A 20,104-nucleotide genomic window follows, 5' to 3' on the forward strand; every position below is an offset into this window, starting at 1 on the left:
CCTTGATTTTTGAGCCTCCTTGTCAGGATGACTGGAGCTGCTGGGATTTAAACTCTCATTTCAGAATCTCATAGAAACTGTGCTTTTTGAGCTCCTCTTGACCTCAAAATCTTTCATTATACTACATCAGAAGTGTTGAATCCTGTTCCTGGCACACCACAGTTAGCAGAGAATAAGAGTTGTTCCTCTGAAAGGCCGAAGTCAACGTACAAACGGCCTAGTTAACTGATGAGTTCAGGTGTGATTAATGATGTTCATTGCATATCTCTGCAGTGCTGTGTCTCATCAGTCAGGACTGGAGCAGTATGATAAAGAAAGAAGAAAAGAAGTTACCTGGAGGTTGGAGAGCTGAGTGAAGGCTTTCTCACAACCAGGATGAGAACACTTGTATGGCCGATCACCAGTGTGGATCCTATAAAATAAAACAGTAATGAACTTCAAAACATTCATCAGAAAAGTTCCATTAGTACTTTCTGACTGAGCATCAGGGGCAAAAAAATAAACAAAACATGAGCTATAACCGCTTCAAATATGGAGAAAGAGGGAAGACAGATGGAGATGGAGTATCAAGATGCACTGATCCTAAATCTAGCTGTCCCTGGCCATTACCTGTGATGTTGCTGTAAGTGACTGAGCTGTCTGAAGGTTTTCTGGCAGTAGGAGCAGGTGTACGGCTTGGCCCCGCTGTGGATGCGGATGTGCTGGGACAGGTAGCTGGAGTTGGCAAACGATTTGGAGCAGTGGGGGCACTTGTGCGGTTTGCTCTCTGTGTGGTTTCTAACAAGGAGTTAAGGGAGGGATATAGGGAGAGAGACAGAGAAGGAGAGAAAACAGAGAGAGAGATTTATAAAAACCACTCAAGCTATGTATCAAATCATAAGATCACAAAATGTGTAGCATGAAATGTGCTTGTAGTTTGTCAGTGTGCTCTGTTCTGTGTCTGAGTTACGAAACGCAGTACACAAACACACACACAATGCACAATCATCCTGGTCTCTCTCTCATTCTTTCTCTCTCTCTTGCTCTTTCCACCCTTCGTTCCCTAACTACAGTGAACTACCAGGTCAGGTCAGAGATGTTTCTGGAGCCTAGATGTTATGGAGACTGAAATATGGCTCACAACAGCATGCTATGGTACAGCAACAGGATGTAAATGAGACAGCACACTAAAGGGGCACACATGTCAATGAGTTTAAAACACACACACACACACACACACACACAACAGCAAGAGGCTACTGAGACAACCATTATGGCAATGACAGACAGAAGCAGAAACAGGCTTTAAGAAGATACTTGATCTGTTAAATGAGGTCAGTATAGTTGAGGCCAGGCGAAAATGACCACACAGGACAAAAGACAAAAAAATAAAGTAGGTAAATTATAGGTACATCAACTTATTAGACACAAATGACGTTTTCGTAAGATGGGAGATAATCTCACAAGATAGATAAAACGAGCAGTAGAGAACTTGAGAAGTAACTATACACATACACACACAGGTCCTGTCACAAATATTGGCACCCCTGGTAAATATTATCAAAACAGGCTGGAAAACATTTGTTATGGCTTATTCTTTTGATCTTTCCTTGAAAATATTAACAAAAATCTAACTTTTATTTGAAGTACAATGATTAAAAATACTAAACTGTGTGTGCCTCAATTGTTGGCACCCCTTCATTTCATAACAGCTCTGAGTCTTCCCTATAATGCTTAGTTAGACTGGAGAACACACGGCAAAGGATCTGAGACCATTCCTCCATGCAGAACCTTTCTAGATCCTTCAGATTCCAAGGTCTGCATTGTGGACTCCCCTCTTCAGCTCATCCCCCAGGTTTTCTATGGGGTTTAGGTCAGAGAAGTAGAATAGCCATGGCAAAATCTTAATACTGTGGTCAGTGAACCATTTTTGTGTTGACTTTGAGGTTTACTTTGAGGTTTTCATTGTCCTGCTGGAAGATCCAAACTATGACCCAGTTTAAGCTTCCTGGCTGAGGCAGTCAAGTTTTGTTTCATTCCTACAAATCCATTCACACTATGAGGAGGTAATTTTCTGCATGGCTATCTGTGTCCACGCCAAACCCACCTCTGGTGTTTGTTACCAAAAACCTCTATGTTGGTTTCATCTGACCATAGAAAACAGTGCCACTGCAAGTTCCAGTAAAGTCAAATCAAATCAAATCAAATTTATTTGTATAGCGCTTTTTACAACGAATGTTGTCACAAAGCAGCTTTACAGAATTTCGGAAAAGACAAAGTTTCAACAGGACTGTAAGAATGTACAGAAACCCCCCCGGTGGGCAAGCCAGGGGCAACAGTGGCAAGGAAAAACTCCCTCAGAACTGAGGAAGAAACCTTGGGAGGAACCAGGCTCACCAGGGGGGACCCATCCTCCTCTGGTCAAACTACCTACAAGTGATTATATTACTAATATTAATAGCAGTAATAAAGCCTGGCAAAGTGAATGTGCTTGATCTTTTTGGTCCTCTACAGCAGATGATTTCTTCTGGCAACACTATTAACTTGTGGTTACATAGGCGAAAGACTAATAGGATGGGTAATTAAGAAGAGTTTTAACTTTTCACGTTCAGTTTATGTTCATGCTCAATTCATGGGGTGTCAATATTTGTGGATGGCACTGTATATTTACATGCACATGTGCGCGCGCACACACACACACACACACACACACACACACACGCTAAATTCAGTTAAACAGAAGAAATTACGCTCTTTGTAATAAAACATCCTGTTGATCAGTGTTGCACTTTAAGTACTGATATTATTACATGCTCAGAAAACAATATTATGACATAATTTATCACAATAACAATAAAATATTGCCATATTGCCCACACCTAATTGGATGCACATCAAATTACTTGAAGAAATAAACTGCAACATACAATTTAAAAAAAAGTTACCGCAATGTATTTTACAAGATTCAAATGTCCAAGCCTAAGCTGGAGCTGCCATAAAATGTGAATCGATTGGAGGGGTGTGGTTCATAAAAACTGGCAGTTTTTTTTAATTGATTAAAAAAGTGAACAATTTGATTCAATATACTAAACAGTGTGATTTGATTCAGATATTCAAACACCTTTAAAAGTAAACATATCAAATTAAAAATAATGTAACGCAAAATGAATGTATAATAATGTAAGAAAAAAAAGACTCAACAAAAAATTCTCAGACAAAAATTGAATACTGAATCAATTAAATTACTTCAGTAATGTTTACTGTAACAAATGTGATATTAAAGAAAACTGCTCTATATGGGCTTAATTCCCTGGAATATCATTACAATCTAAACAAGGTGTGTGGATGTGTGTATGGATGTGCATGTGTGTGAGTGCAAGGTTATGCTTGTTATAGGGTTCATTTTTTGCAAAATGTTCCAAATTACATCATAAAATCCACAAGCAAAATATTGAGTATCAACATAACTAAAATTTCTATTCAGTGATACAGTTTTGCCTGTGGAATCGCTCTTTTGCTTCTGAACATTTTCTTCTGCTTCTGACTTTTGGCACTTTTTAACAAGGGGTGCGTCTTAGAAGAGGGTGTTCACCTGCGCTCTCTGTTGGTCAACTGATTTGGAGTGACAGCTCTTCTAAATATCTAACCACTCGACGTGAACAGCCCCAGCACATGTTGTACTGAGTGCTGCGATGAGTGCAGTGCTGCACTGGCATATCCGACATTATGAAGTTATTTATGTAGCACCGGTTTATGGGTCCTGTGTCGACCTGTGTAAGATGACCGAACTGTTATTTTGGTCATTAAAGAAATGTGTTGTTTATGAATGCATGTAGCTTTTGAGGTTGCAGCTGCTATTGTTAGCTTGCCTAGCAGTGTACTCAAGGACTAACTAGGCTAGCCAGCCTTGTAATGATTGCTTAATGATTGCTAAATTGCTTAAAAATCTAGTTTGTTTAATGAATTAATGTAAAGACAGAGATTGGAGCTGCAGCATTATGTAAACTAGCGTGCTGAAATAGAACACCTGTTTCAGTTACTGACATGAAGGAACTCTTTGGGTAGAAACAAGAAAAGACCGACAAAACAGCCTTCATAACAACCGGAACGGAACAGCTAACCATAACATGTAGTGATTCAACATTACCATCTATCAGCTTTCTCACAGTGGCAGTAACACGTAGCTGGCAGTAATCAGTGGTATTTGCTTCACTTATGCTACCTTATTATAATTTCCCTCGACCCGCAGCACTGCAGGTTTAACAAATTTCTGCCCCAACACACTTGACCAGCTTATTAATGGTTTGGTAATGAGTTGATGAGCTGAGTAAGATGTTTTAAGGCATGGAATAACTGAAACCATGTGGAGCTGCAGGTCTTCAAAATCAAGGTTAAAAAACACTGATTCAAACAGCTGCAAATATCGCCTAGTTCGTCCTTTAGCGGACACCGCAAGGCTAGTTAGCCCAAATATCTGGAAACCTGAAATGTCGTACAGCTTTCTTCATCAGCCATGTTTAGCTAAAATGCTTCAAATATGACAAACGTGGCTCATAATGTCGAGCTCAAACCATGCCAGCGCAAACCTCTTTGACAATACTACTCTATATACGAGATGTTTGGCCATATTTGAGGCAGACTGCACCTCCCAGAGTAGTTCATGTTCAGAAAACCTGTCACTAATTAGTTGGCCAATAGAGAGCATGGGCGAACACCCTCTTCTAAGACTCACAACTACTAAAAAACACCAAAAACCAGAAGCAAAAGAACAGTTCCAATATTGTAGAACAGCTAAATAAGTAATAAGTTTATATTAGAACGAGAGAAAATGAGTAGAAATCTTTTAAAATATTTTTTTTATTTTTTATTTTTTAAAACTTGATTTAACTCATTATTTGTATTTGCAACATATTTTGGATATTTTGATACTAATGGAAGCATACAGCTAGTGGATTTTATTATTTTATTTGAAAATTCTGGCACAAAATTAACTTCACAGTTTGCACACCAAATAAATCTTAACATTTTTAATGTCCACAAACTATTGATGATCAAGTCAACCTGGTTCTCAACCTGGGATTCATGAGATGGTCTACAACAAAAAAGGGCCTATATATTTGAGATAATTCTTCAGTTCAAGTTCAGTACAGCCTGCATGCTGAGCATTTTTCTACATAAACAGCGTGTTCGTTTTTAAATTAGCCTCTTGCAGCTTCACCTACATTTCCTCTACTATATCACATTATCATTTTGAAAGTAGGCTGGTGGGTGATTTAAGGCACTGATACACAGTTAAAGCAAAAACATTTCTTAAGTGACATGGTTGAACAGCCTTTAGCTAATCCACTAACTGCACTACCTTTCATGTGTTTCAGCATTACTAACAGACCATCCAAATACTGAGCACTGATTTGTTAAAGACTAATGACATTAATCAAACACAGTCGTTAGTTATGATTAGTATTAGCTTATGAATGTTTGAGCCACTCGCATACAGTATGGCTGAACTCTGAGAAGAATCTCATGTATTTGTTCATTTGTTGTTAATAAATCACTCCATTATTCCATTTGTAGCAGCTGAAGCATGGTGATTTTATAAATTAAAAAAAAAAAATTCTACCAAATATCCCACCCCTTACTTTCAGCCCTCCTTCCAAAGCCACTCCCACAAAACACACAACTGTGCCACTCACGACAGAGCGTACTGAAGCCTTTCAAAACCAATACAGACTACCACAGGACAAACACCATTAAACGACACTTGCTACACAAAAAGGCCATGTTGGCTGGGTTACTCTCTCACCATAATGGCGCTGATGGTAGCTTCAATGGCAACAAAATGTGTGGTTTAACAGTTGTTCTTTTGGAAATGCCTTCCAACAGTGGTCTTCTATGCACCAATTGACATCTTACAAGTCTCTTTTGTCTTCACTTTGAAAAATGAGTAACAATTTACTCTTTCCATCAAACTCTTGGTACCTACAACAGTTTTGCAGATTTACAAATATGCTTGTAAAGTTTTTCAGAGGTATCCTGGACATAGTTGCAGTTGCAAGGCTTTAAAGGATCAACTGGATGAAACAGTTTGCTAAAGCACCACCTTGAGGTAGGCCAGTGATAGCATCTTAAGTTTGTATTTTTTTTTTAATAAATAAATGCTTATTTTTAATTTGATGCCAACAAGACGTTCCAAAAAAGTTGGGACGGGAACATGTTTACCACTGTGTTTCATTACCTCTTCTTTTAACAACACTCTGTAAGCGTTTGGGAACTGAGGAGACCAGCTGCTGTAGTTTTGAAAGTGAAATGCTGTTCCATTCTTCACTGATATAATATCTTAGCTGCTCAATAGTTCAGGGTCTCCTTTGTCATATTTTTCATTTCATAATGCTCCAAATGTTAGCACTGGTGACAAGTCTGGACTGCAGGCAGGTCAGTTTAGCACCCAGACACTTAATATGGAGCCATGCTGCTGTAATACATGCAGAATGTGGTTTTACATTGTCTTGCTGAAATAATCAAGGCCTTTCCTGAAAAAGATGTCATCTGGCAGCAAATGTATATATCATTCAGCATTAAGGGTGACTTCACAGATGTGCAAGTCACCCATGCCATGTGGACTAATGCACCCCTATACCATCACTGATACTGGCTTTTGAAATGTGTACTGATAACAAGCTGAATGGTCTTTAGCCTGGAGGACACGGTGTCCATGATTTCCAAAAAGTATTTGTTGATTTGTTGGACCACAGGACACTTTTGCACTTCCCCTCAGTCCATTTTAAATGAGCTCAGGCCCAGAGAAGGTGGCAGCTTTTCTGGAAACTGTTTATATATGGGTTTGTCTTTGTTTTAGAGTTTTAACTTGCATTTGTGGATGCAACGACGAACTGTTTTCATAGAGAGTGTTTTGTAGAAATGTTCCTGAGCCCATGCCGTGATTTCCACTACAGAATCATGTCTGTTTTCAATGCAGTGCCGCTTGAGGGCCGAAAGATCATGGCCAGAAAATACTCATGGCCTTGTCCCTTGCATGCACAGATTTCTCCTAAATCTTTTAATAATATTACATACCATAAATGATGACAAGCAAAAGTTCTTTGCTGTTTTATGCTGAGAAACGTTATGCTTGTATTTATATGCTCGTGCAGTCTTGCACAGAGTGGTGAACCCCTCCTCATCTTTATTTCTAAAAGACTCTTTTTTTATACGCATTCACATTACTAACCTGCTATCAAGCAACTACTACACAACTTTACCAGCATTTTGTTACCCAGTTGGAACGGCCCAACTGTTTTAGAACGTGCTGATGGTACAGAAATCAAAATATTTTTCAAAAAACTATAAATTCTCAGTTTCAACATTTGACATGTTGTCTTTGTACTATTTTTAATTAAATGATTTGCACATTTTGCTTTTATTGACATTTTGCACCGCTCCCCAACTTTTTTGGAAATGGAGTTGTAAGTTCCTCCATAAACACAGCAAACAAGATCATTACCTGTCCAACAGAAATAGTAACTTAGGCACTGCTCTTCAGGCCTTCACAACCATTGGAAAGTCACGCCATGCTCACTCTGGTTTGACCACTATCTCTATCCTACCTCATTTTGTTTTAAACCTTTTCTGGTTCTGTCTTTCTTTGCCAGTGCAAGTTTTTGTAGGTACTTGGGTAACTTTCTCTGCCATTCTTGTGAACCTAACTCACTACCTTTCATTTGAGTGTGTGTAGAGACGCACGACGGACTACAGACTTGCACAAAATGAGAATGTGCAGTATGCGTGCATGAGGGCAGGCTGTGAGGTAAGTAGGTAGACAGGCAGATAGGCCATCCAAATGATCCAAGCGAAATGACAGCACAGAGTTTTTACAGTCCTATGGCCTCCACAGACAATGTTTTCGTTTCTTTTATTGCCAGAGTATTTGATTTATTGATTGTTATAAGGATGTAAGGAGTATTTCAAGAAATACAGCAAAAATGTTTCTAAAATAAATCAACTACTCCACCTTTAAAGAATGAATTTTCAAATAACGAATACCACTGCTGTATGCAAAATAACACTGTAAATCCCACAGGCATACAAAAGAAGCATTACCATAGCATTTGAATGTTTATGTAGGCTTTGTTCCATTTTTGTAATTCATTGTGTTATTATTGCAGCTAGACAGAAAAAAGCAGAAATAAAATTATAAATGGATGAGTAAAGTTATTTTTAAGTTATCAACTGGATAATTTAGGAAATGATTAAAAGCTTTCCTACTTTTAAATCCGCTGTTCAGTATCAAGTCACATTTTTGTCTGTGTTTTTAGGATTTCATAGAAAACAAAAATGTATATTTGTGCTTTAAAAAACAGCTAAAGAGAAAGCTTTACAAAAGTCACAGTAACTGCAATCTACTAAGAGATCTATCTACAAATCTAGATAAATGAGACACAAGGTTAGATCCACCAAGACTACTCAGTACTAACTCCAGTCTTTAGTCTGTGCTGCAAGTTATACAGTAATTCTTCCACTGTTGCAGGAATGTAATAAATTCTATCCACCCAACACTTAAAAGAAAAGGTCAGTACCGTGTGTGCTGTTGTAAGTGACTGAGCTGTCTGAAGGATTTCTGGCAGTAGGAGCAGGTGTATGGCTTGGCCCCGCTGTGGATGCGAATATGCTGGGCCAGGTAGCTGGAGTTGGCAAATGATTTGGAACAGTGGGGGCACTTGTGTGGCTTGGCCTCAGTGTGTGACTTGGCATGGATCTGCATATCCGACTTGCTGAAGAAAGTCACGGCACACATCCGGCATCTGGAGTGACAAGCCAAGTTGAAAAATAGTGTAATTAAGAACTACGTGAACACGATTGAAGCCACAATCAGTGTGTTTTTTCCTAAACTCAACTTCAAGTAAATTAACCTGTCACCTGAACCTACATACCTGTAGAAAGATGATGATAAATGTGAATACTGACTTGTACGGAACAAACTGAACACAGATTTGCCAATCTGCCCAATTCTCTTTCAGAACCAAGAAGGACATCGCAAATTGAGCAGTGATCATTCATTCATTGCCATTTCAGCTATATAAAAGTATACAGTGAAATGAAACAACATTCTTCCAGGACCATGGTGCAACACATCACCAGCTGTTATCAGCTGATCTCAATTAGCTGACAGCTCAGCTGATCCCCTGCAATGCATACAATTGGCCTAATTCGTCAGGGCGTTTATTTAAGCTTGCTTGCCCTTTCTTGCACGTCCTCTGCCAGCCACTGCAATTTCCTGCTGGCTGGTGGTTTGCCATGTATGGTTGTTTTGGGGGTCTTTCTGCTGTTCTACCTGCCTTGATTGCACCTCAGTGTGTACGGTAGCCCACTTCCTCATGAAGTAGTAGAAAGTTGGCTGCGCGTAGTAGTTTATGTTGAGCACAGCCTGCGTAGCCAGCTCAGCAGGACCGCTATGCCTCAATGATGCTAAAGAAAGGAAGGGTTTTATTTTGTTTGCCTGTGAAATTGGTATATTTTATAAAGTGTTTGTTTCTCTTGAAACATGTAAGTTTGTGTTCGTAGTTTGGCGAGTCAGCAAATTTACGTTTTTCCGTCCTGAGGGGCGCTGCGGTAGCATCTTGCTTGTGCTAATTTTTATCCAATTGGAATGTGAAGTGTTTGGCATCCAGTGACACAGACTTGCATTGACAGTTTATGAGAACGGGTTAAAGTCACTGTTTTACTGTTCTAATGAATCCTTTAATCTCAATTGAAAGTTGTTCATAAAGTGGTTTGCATCAGTGTCATTGCCCAGCTAGTTATGTGGTTCTGCAAGCTTAAATTTGAGGTTTAATAAATTAAAAGCTATCGGAAATTATTGAGTTGCTCTTTATGCTTCTCAGAAGAAACCTGTTTTAACCATTACACAAACATTGACTAAATTAGTCAGGGAGCTTATTTCTGCCACTTTTGTTTGCTCCCTGTTCTCACCACTTCCTCTGAAAGCATCTTCACAACCTCCTACTGGCCAGATGTTTGTTTGGTACAGTTGGTTCGGGGGGCTTTCTGCTGCTTTTTCCATGTATGCACACGGAAGGGCAGGGAGGTCTCAGAACAGAGCCATACCACCAAATCTAACTAACTGCACATGGAAACAAAATATTTTCTTTGACGAAGTGGCCCTGACTGATCTAAAATAGCCAAAAAAAAATTGTCTCTCAAATTGTCCTGTTTGCTGCTTCATGAGTCATGAATGTGTGTTAACACACATCACACAACACATCAGCTATAAACACAAGGATAAACCTCCATATTCCTTGGTTGTTATACAACCATATAAAGCAATAATCTGACTTCATGAGTCATAGTGGTGCTGATTCAGTTCTGAGGGAATATGAGGCCACAATTTAGAAGTTCACTGGCCAGCTATCCCTGTCAGGTGACTTTTGAGATGACCCCTCTTCCTCTTCACTGACTTCACAGTTTTTCTGTATTTGGCAAATGCTGTGAAGAGCTCCCTCTACAATACATTAAATCATTTGATTTTTTGAATCAATACACCTGCAAAATTCACATTTCAAAACGCTGACTGTCAGCACTGTGTAGTTGCCTTTGTCAATGTTAATCAGTTGGTGTTTTCATTATTTTGTCTACCTCTCCAAAGTATATAAACACACTAGTTTGTATACATTATGCTAACAAGTAAAAATGTTAAAGAATATAGCAGCATGTCAGTTCTGTACCTGTATGATTTGCTCCCATCTTTGCCTGTATGATCATCCTCATCATTAGACAGGTCATACGGATCTGCTGCGTGGTGCTAAAACAAGACAGCAATCAAACATACAAACATAAGTAACGTTCTGTGTGTAAAACTATAGCTAACATGTTTTTCTAGATTTAAAATGGTTACCCACTAGCAATCAGTTAACTAGACATGTCTCTTACTATGCATCCTTCTGGAAAATGCTGATTAACACAATATCCATTTAAAATTTCAGTTAATTTACTTACCTAATGGCTCTCCACAGTGTACGCTCTTACAAAATTAAAGTCTCCTACATGGTTTACGGCTCGGATATAGAATAGAATCTTTAATTGGTATAGAAACTTTAACCTGTAGAAGGTTCTTCACACTCACATATCTCATTTACAAAAATGTATTTTTGAAATTACTATCAATCGTAATTTTCTTTAATGGAACCAGACATGTCCCTGTTCATAGCACCACTCCAATAAATCCTTTCTGGCATCTTTATTTTTAAAAGTGTAGTATATTAACACTTTTAGCTATAAAGAAGTTCAAAGTCTAACTCTGTAACTCTATGCATATTTAGTTTTATTATGAGTTATGCAATCAATTGTGCTTACAATTGATTTACATTCCTTTTCTTTCTCTTTCAAGAAACAACAAGCCTGTCTCCAAAAGACCTGGGATGATGTGTGAAATGTAAATAAAAACAAAATGCAATGATGTGCAATTTTTTTAAGCTCTATTTCATTGAAAATGGCACAAAAAATTTCAAATCTTAAAAATGAGATTTTTTTTTTAAATGTCTTTGATGTACTTTGAGTTTGATGCCAGCAACACATTTCAAGAAAGCAGGGACAAGGGCATGTTTACCACTGTGATGCATCCCCTCTCCTTTTAACAGCATTTGGGAATGCAAGAGACCAACTGCTTTAGTCTTAAAAGTGGTCTCCTTTGCCATATTTTTAGTTTCATAATGCGCCAAATGTTCTCAGTGGGTGACAGTTCAGCACCAATTCAGCACCCAGACCTTTATTACAGAGCCATGCCATTGTAATATGTGTTGTAATATGTGTAGGACGAGGTTTGGCATTGTCTTGCTGAAATAAGCAAGGCTCTCCCTGAAAAAGACGTCAACTGGATGGGAGCATATGTTGCTCTAAAACCTGTATGAATGCGCAAGCCACTCGGATCATGCGCCCCCCATACCATTACGGATGATGGCTTTTGAACTGTTGAACATTTATTCTTGAAATGATGCATGGCCATGCAGTTTTTTACTGAGTGGTGAGCCTGTCCACATCTTTACATCTGACTCAGCCTCTCTGGGATCCTCTGTTTGTACCCAAATCACGTTATTCACCTGTTGCCAATTAAGCCTAATCACTTCTGTTACACCAGGTGTTTTTTTTAAGCATTATACAAATGTAGTAGTTTTCTTCTGCCCTGTCTCAACTTTCTTTAAACATGTTGCAGGCATCAACGTCAAAATGGACATATATTAAAAGAAAAACAATAATATTTCTCAGCTTTAACATGTAATATTTTGTCTTTATACTATTGTCAATGAAGTATAGTGTTCAAATGATTTGCACATCATTGCCTTTTGCACAGTGTCCCTACCTTCGGAAACATGATTGTACAAAAAACGTTCCCCCCCATTTCTCTGGGTGTTAGGCCCACCCTTCTCCCCCTTATAACTCGAACGCGATGCTAGCGCAGTCAGCGCAGTCGTCTGTTAGCTGATGTAACAGAACTGGTGGTTGGCGCTTTCCTCTGAGCATGTTTGCCAGTCCAATGATGTTGCATGAGCGGCAGTTAAAAAAGATGCGGCGGCTGACTTCACAGCGCTGGTAGTATCATGTGATTGGGGGAGTCCTAACTAGTGGGTGCAACTGAAAACGACTAAATTGGGGAGAAAATAATAACTTTTCACCAAATGTGGTTTCAATTAAAAGTTTACACTCTGCAGTTAAGACAAAACGTATCTGCTTGTTTAGAATCCACAGCTGTCAATGAGCTATGAATGACAAAATATGAATATCGACTTAGAGCATGTTTTCATTACGGCTGACCACAACTGTGACTTCTAAGGGTTAAACAACAGTTTCTACTCTGAGGGACAGAAAACCTGGCTTAGTACTGCTTGAAACAGTTCAACAGAAATGTTTCTACTGCTAAATAAATGTGAGCATTAATCACTCTTGCCTGCCCTCCAGCAGCCAGGTGAGCAAGAATTAATGCATCGCTTCCTGTGGAGAGTGTGTGTGTCGTCACAGGACCCGCTCTGGGCATCACAGACTTCTTCTTTCTGCCTCGCTTTGAGGGTGCTGGGATAACAACTGCTGGAGGCACACTGCCATCCTCTTTCTTATCTGGAAAGGAGGGAAGAAGCAGACAAAAGAATAAAAAGAGGGACAAGATATTTGGATGAGGCAAGAGTAATTCCTGCTGCACTAAGCAGTGATGAAACAAAACTAGAGCTCACAGAAGTATCCAGAAGAGAAGAGGACAGGCAAGGACCTACATCTAAAGAAAAGTTGGTGTTTAAGAATATTTATTTTGGATTAGTCTCGAACATAAACACCTAAACAACAAGTAATGTGCTGAATCCACTACAACTTTATAGACAAACATACTAATACTGCAGGTTAATACTGCAACTGGTCTGATCGGATTTAAAGTTGTGAAAGTAAAGTTTTGCATGTGACTTGATAAATGTCTAATGTTTTTTACATTTCATAATAATTCATTTCTAAATGAACAAAGTATTTATTAGCGTTAGTCTTTAAAGTTCGATTATTATGATGCATTAGCCATTTCACAAATGTGTAGTTTGAACTCAATTAGTGTCATGTTTTAGTTTTTACGTAGTCCAACAAAACACCCTCACACAAAGCCCATTTTACAAATACCAAAGCAGGAGATTTACAGATGTTGCTTTTATATACAGTAATGACAGAAGACCAGACATTATATAGGCTAATGGCATTGAGACCATTATGGTTATATATGGTGCAAATTCAAGATTCCTTTATTGTCACTACACAGGGTATAACGAAATGACGGCTCAGCTGAAAATGTCACTCCTAGACACTGCATACTGACACTGTGCATCCCTATGTTTGATGTATCCGAATTTATAAAGGTGTAAAAATAACTTTTCACTAAAGCTTATTTATTAATATCACTCAACTTGTGTTCAGAATTTGTCCTGAAGAGCAAAACATTATTAAAGTCTAAAAATATTGCAGATAATTTGCATTTCAAACTATTTTGAAACCTCTGTACAGTACAAGGAATCAAACTGAATTAAAACGTTACATTGTTTCACTCATTTCTACCGTTAATTAAGTCTATTAGTTTAGTGTTACTGGGCACTAAGTCACATAACAGCTTTCGTTGTTACAGCAATGCCTTGACAGCTGTCCCCTACACAGCGATTTACGGCCACATTGAGGGACAAAACTCATCAGCCTCTCCAGCGATATTCAGGATACTGCTTTTGAGACTCAGTTCAAAGTTATTAGTGATTTCTTTGTATTAGTTCAATTAGATTTTATTAAGAAGACAGAATGTTATTTAAACCCCCCCCCCTCCCCCCCCAAAAAAAACAAAAAAAAACAAACAAGGAGTGATAAAATAAAAGAAGGCCTCCCTCTTCTGCCTCCATAAACAACTAAGGGTTTTACTATTGTACTTTATTTTGATACAAGTTAATTGTAGTAAATTTGTAGTTATGTATTCGTAATTGGGGGCATGTTCTCTTTTATGTATTTTTTTCTTTTTTGTATTCTTGCCCAAGTCAGGTTATAGCACTTTCTAGTATTTATGATCACAAAGTGGCACAATGACTTGCTCCTCCATTCTTCTTTAAAAAACCATAAGCACCAGTGATCAGCAGAAAGCACAATTTATAAATACAAAATGTATCATTAAAAATCAAAAGAACATAAAATTCCATATCCTTTGACACGCAATCACTTCCACAATTATTGGCATCCATGATAAAGATACAAAGGTATAAAAGGTAATAAACAACTGTCTTTGTAGTTAATTAGCCCAATCTCACATTGATATATTCACAAGTATGAGAAAAACATTAAATGCATAAAGTAAATTTAATCTAAAAAAATAAAATAAAATAAAACAAGAAATGTTTTTAACAAAACCACATCTGTTTTTGCACCCTCCTTAACTAGCAATGTCTCCAGATCCTCCAGACTCTCACCCCATAGGTTTTCACAGGACTTAGGTTAGGGGGACTGGCACATACATTCTGTGATCACCGAGCCATTTTTGTGTGGATTTATGTTTTTGAGTACTTTACTGCTGGAATGTGTCACAGACCCAAAATCCACTGGTCCTGCACCATATTTAAGAGTGATATTCTTTTCTAAATAACCATCCTTCTTTTTTACACCAAATCCACTTAAATTTCCTTCTGGATCAATAAAGTTTGATCAGTTAATCTATCTATCTATCTATCTATCTATCTATCTATCTATCTATCTATCTACTGGAGTTTTACTTTTCAGTCCATTGTCCTCTCTGTGCTTTAGAGTAAAACATGTATCCTCTTCCAGGCAGGTTCACTACAGCTCTGGGTGTTTTAATATTCTTATTTATTGCCCCATTAATGCGTAAGGTCCCTTTTCAGTCACGTTGCTATTTATTCATAGCCTCTGACGCTGAGAGTCTGCTGGTTCCATTTTGCTCTCTCAATAACATCAACAAAGCGGCCAAATTCTGATTCTCACCAAATACGATTGTTTTTGTTTGGCTGTTCACAATATCTTCAAAATATGATGTATATGTGACATCAGTCTGAACAGATCAAACTCCTAAACTGACTTTGCTTCATATGGCACGCTCATTCTGAGGTAAACAATCAACTGCCAATGAACACCAGTCTGCTCCCAGAGGTTTCAGTTTCATTTTTACCAGCATCACAAGAGCGATCATGACGCTTCACTGACTGACAGCTGTGCTCATCACCCAGAATGTGTTTGTGCTCGCTGTTAAAAGGGTACGGTCACTTCTTTTGTTCATGTCCTTGGATTCTTTAAACTGCTTTCAGACTTTTAACTGTTATTTCACACAGCAACCTCGATTTCCTACAGCCTCTTCTTTCAAAATCTCTTCGAACATGGAGGAGTTTGGATAACTCTTCTCATTTTTTATCACACCAAATGTTTATGAAATCTCAGCAAAGCGAAATGACAAATGTGGAGTTGGATTGACATAAAAGTCACATGAATTCCGATCTGGCTGTTCAGATTGAGTCGCACATTGGATATGTTTCGGATTTTAGTACCACATATGAAAGCGTCTCCAATTAAAAATGATTCAATGTGTTTTGAACCCATCTGTGTCACATACGAAGAAAAACATCGGATTTAGTCCACTTTTACCTGCTGTGTGAACATAGCCTAAGTGACCACATAGTGGCAGATGAGCGATAACTGAAAGACACAGCTCAGCTGGCCAATGAGGCGGCTCTGTTAGTGTGTTCTGCCGTTACAGATTCTGCCATGAGCATTCTTACTGCTGCTGCTTGTCGTCTCACACTGCTGATACATTATGCCATGGGCTTGTAATTTACTACTGAAAGCAAAAGATCTTAGTTGGTCTTTGTATATGTGTAAAAATGCTTTTACACTGCCTGTCACTGAAGAGACACCATCAGAAATCCGGTCTATAGCCTCGATTTGTGGAAAAATGGCTCATAGTTCAGCTTCATTTATTATAAAGTTATTAACGTCTGAGTAAAGGATGACGAGTGGCTTTTTCCAAGTGTCCTTTTCGTATCTCCAAGCGCCCTTTTCCAAACTGCTAAAACAGCATCTAACAAGAATTTCTCCAAACACAGTGTATGGGCGGTTTGGTGGGTATGAGCACACACTAGCACACACTGCCATGCTATACTGACAATACTGCACTCCCTTTTGGCCCACCAGGGGCCAGAAATGTCTTCAAAATGTCAAATCAACCTCAAATAACTTTCTATATCATCATAGACCGTCTGTCCATTGCTGAAAAATGTAAATGTTCTAAAAATATATATATGTATATCACATAATTCAGCAATTATAAGTCAGATAACAATCTGTCAGATGCTCAAACCTATTTCAATTCAAGAGGACCACATTCCTGAAGGGAGTCTTCTTCAGTATCAACTATACTAACTATCAATTATACAAACATCTCTCATTTCTAATAATAATCCCCCAATAGGATCCTATTGAGCTGCAGTGCTGCCACTGGCCTCCTGTGCTGTGTAATATTCGTGCGCACAGAGTTATGAAATAGACAACAATAACACACATGCAGGCAGAAAATCACGAAGTCTATAACAGAACCGACATACCTGCTTCTCCTGTCATTCAGCATGCGTTTCCTACCTGTGCTCTCATTACCGGAAAAGGAATGATTCCTTCCAAGTTCCTAATTTTAATTCTTTAATTTTTGACAAACCCTCAGTAAATAATTTCTTTCTACATGCCATCAAAAACCAAACAAAAAAAAATAAACACCCTAATAGCGATTTTCGAGGCGTTTATGAAATCTTACCTATATATTTTTCCTTTTTTCTACAGCAAGAGATGACTGATGACGAGCTGTTCACGCTCCCTGGCTGTTCGTACTCACTGGCGTCATGGACATACATGAGCTGTTTTAAACTCCTATAGCTCGAGTTTAAAGGCTCTTAAACATATAGCAGCGCCGTTAAAATGTTTTATGCTGTTCTGTGTTCAGGAAATGATTGTATTCTGTTACATTTAAAATGTTGAAGCATTTATAAACTATGATTTTGCTCAAATGGTCCGTATCAACCCATTCATTCTGGACTCACTCGGGAGCGCCCTCTAGCGTTTGTGAAACCCAGAAGACATTGCAGAGTGGGAATTCTCAGGCATGAAGCCACTGCATCATCGCTTCCCTTTTTTCATGATGTTTCAAAATAAGAGACCCATTCTCACAGGTCATGACCTGTTTAAATAATTAAGTGGATTATGATGGTCGTTAGTTCTAAAAGGATCTCAGGAATTAAAAAAATCACGTTTATAAGTCTATGATGTGCAATGAAGGAAATAAAGTAAAAGTAAAAATAATATGTATTTCAATTAAAAATAAATAATTATAATTGGCATATATGCTCTGCAATAACTCAAAATGAGGTCGTCTTACAGAATAATGACACTTGTTCATGATCCCAAGAATCAGCCCTTTCATTATTTTTTTGTTTGTTTTGATTTGTACACACTGGCTGACATTTTCCCTTTAATATGAATATCCATAATTACAATTCATATTTCGTAGTTCATAGTTATTGGGAGTCACTTATTTGAAGCCAAATTTTTATTAGCTATTTTAAAACTTTACTTTGCTCGTGTATTTAACTGGAAAGAAGAGTTACGGTTTTCATGTGAAACCTACGTTTTGAATGCAGCTTATGAAAAACCGAAGTTATGAAGTGAAGGATATAATGAAGTGCATTGTGGAACTGGTGACACTGTGGTTCCAGGGAGTTTAAGAGGTCTTAACACAGAGGACACCCCTTTGTGGCCATAGCAGCCTCCGCTCTTCCGGGAAGGAGTGCATCTATGGGAACTTGTGCTCATTCAGTCAAGAGAAATTGAGGTCAGGCACTGATGTTGGACGAGAAGGTCTGGCAGCAATTGACATTCTAATTCATGTCAAAGGTGGTGCTGAGGTCAGGCCTCCGGAGTTCTACCACATCAAACCAGTAGTATCCAGCTGCAGACCAGCAGCACCGCACTTTCAGACCCTCACTATCAGCTTCTTACAGGTACTTCTAGCGGTTCATTTCAGAATTGCAGTTACACTTTCCTGCCCTTCCAGGAGAATCTTAATGTGACATTTTTGTTTTTTTCAGCACCCAAGTGCATTAAGCACGTTCAAGTGTTTTTTGTGACAGATAAAGAGAATACTGAGGTTGTGGAATAGGTGTTTATTAGCTTGCTGGTATATATATCAGCTGGGGTATTTTACTGGTGTTTGAACCCATACACTTTTAAAAAGGATGGATGAAGGTTCTTCAAGGGTTCTTTAGGAAAGACAATGCTTAGAACTATGAATTCTACATACAACCATTTCGTGCTTAAATAGTTTTTCTGGAAATGGTTCTTCAGATTAAATCTGTAAAATACATTTATAAATGAAATAAAACAGCTTTGTTTGTTCAGGGTGATAATGAAAATGGCAATGTGGATTTGTTGAAATATGATGGAATGAAAAGAACATTATTAAAACATATATTAAAATATTTACAACTTATGAAAAAGTTCAATTTTTGGGCAAAACACAAAGCACATTAACAAGGAATAAGAATAACTAATTTATATATATATATATATATATATACCATGCATTAATGAAATAAACACTCTCGTGTTTGACTATCCAGGGTTAAATAGCAATCTTCTTTTCTCTTAAACTGTCTATGACAAAATGTACTATGTCATCAACTGTAATAAACATTGCCAAATTATTTCAGAATTACATAGCATCTGAGGGTTTTTTAAACATTATGCAGCAATAGACATCTGCATGCATATCTCCCATGCTCACCGTGTTGCAAATGGCAAGCCTCTTGACCTTTATGTGACATCATATCCGGAGCTTAGCCTGCAGGGCTGAGAGTGCTGTGCTGAAAATACGGTACCGCTCGTCTGCAGCTAGGCCCTTCAAACTCCTCAAACCTTATGGACCTAGCTTTGTGCGCAGGGGCACAGTCATGCTAGAATAGGAAGGGCCTTCCTCAAAACTGCCGCTACAGTTAGAAGCATATAATTGCCTAAAATGCCAAAAATGTATATGCTGAAGCATTAACATTACCCTTCCCTGGAACAAAGGGGCTTAGCCCAAACCCTGAAAAACAGCCCCAGACCAAACTGGGGTAAAAGTGACATGCTAGGACAGTGCCATGTTTAAAGTCACTGAGCTCTTTGGCATGGCCTACTACACTGCCAATGTTTGTCTATGAAGACTGCATGGTTATCAATGGGTGGTGCTGAAAAATCTAAGCTGAATAGTTAGGAGGGCTGTCCACACACTTTTTGTCATGTGATGCACTGTTCAAACTGAACAGCTTAAAACATTTTGATCAGTCTTGGCCTTGCCAGGAACACAAAAACACACTTGGGGCCATAAAAGGTCAACTTTTAAAACAATTCCTTACTACCCTGTTAAAAGCAATAGCAATGTGGAAAGCACATACATTAACACACACAACCAATGCTTCAAAACAAAGGATACAGTATGTCATCACATACTGCTTAATATGTCTAACTCTAAGAACTTCATTGTTCATTCAACAGGGGTGGAACTAATGGGCGAAAATATCTGGTTTTAATGAATAATTACAATACATGA

At 38.3% G+C, this 20,104-nt stretch overlaps 1 protein-coding gene across 4 annotated transcripts in view; it reads right to left on the reverse strand.

Moving 5' to 3' along the window:
• The window catches only part of znf384a (zinc finger protein 384 a), a 31,148-nt gene that overhangs the window by 4,482 nt on the left and 6,562 nt on the right, over positions 1 to 20,104 (reverse strand). For 2 of the 4 annotated variants that reach the window (XM_017708492.2, XM_017708490.2), the window contains 5 exons: positions 12,914 to 13,080; positions 10,698 to 10,774; positions 8,553 to 8,777; positions 610 to 777; positions 334 to 412 (listed from right to left, as the gene is read on the reverse strand). In XM_017708492.2, coding sequence (XP_017563981.1) covers positions 334 to 412; positions 610 to 777; positions 8,553 to 8,777; positions 10,698 to 10,774; positions 12,914 to 13,080 — 716 coding nt within the window. The remainder of the gene's footprint in view (positions 1 to 333; positions 413 to 609; positions 778 to 8,552; positions 8,778 to 10,697; positions 10,775 to 12,913; positions 13,081 to 20,104) is intronic. The other 2 variants (XM_037539690.1, XM_037539691.1) reach the window with 2 other exon arrangements.

The sequence above is a fragment of the Pygocentrus nattereri genome, chromosome 1, assembly GCF_015220715.1.
Source record: "Pygocentrus nattereri isolate fPygNat1 chromosome 1, fPygNat1.pri, whole genome shotgun sequence".
NCBI classification, from domain to species: Eukaryota; Metazoa; Chordata; class Actinopteri; order Characiformes; family Serrasalmidae; genus Pygocentrus; species Pygocentrus nattereri.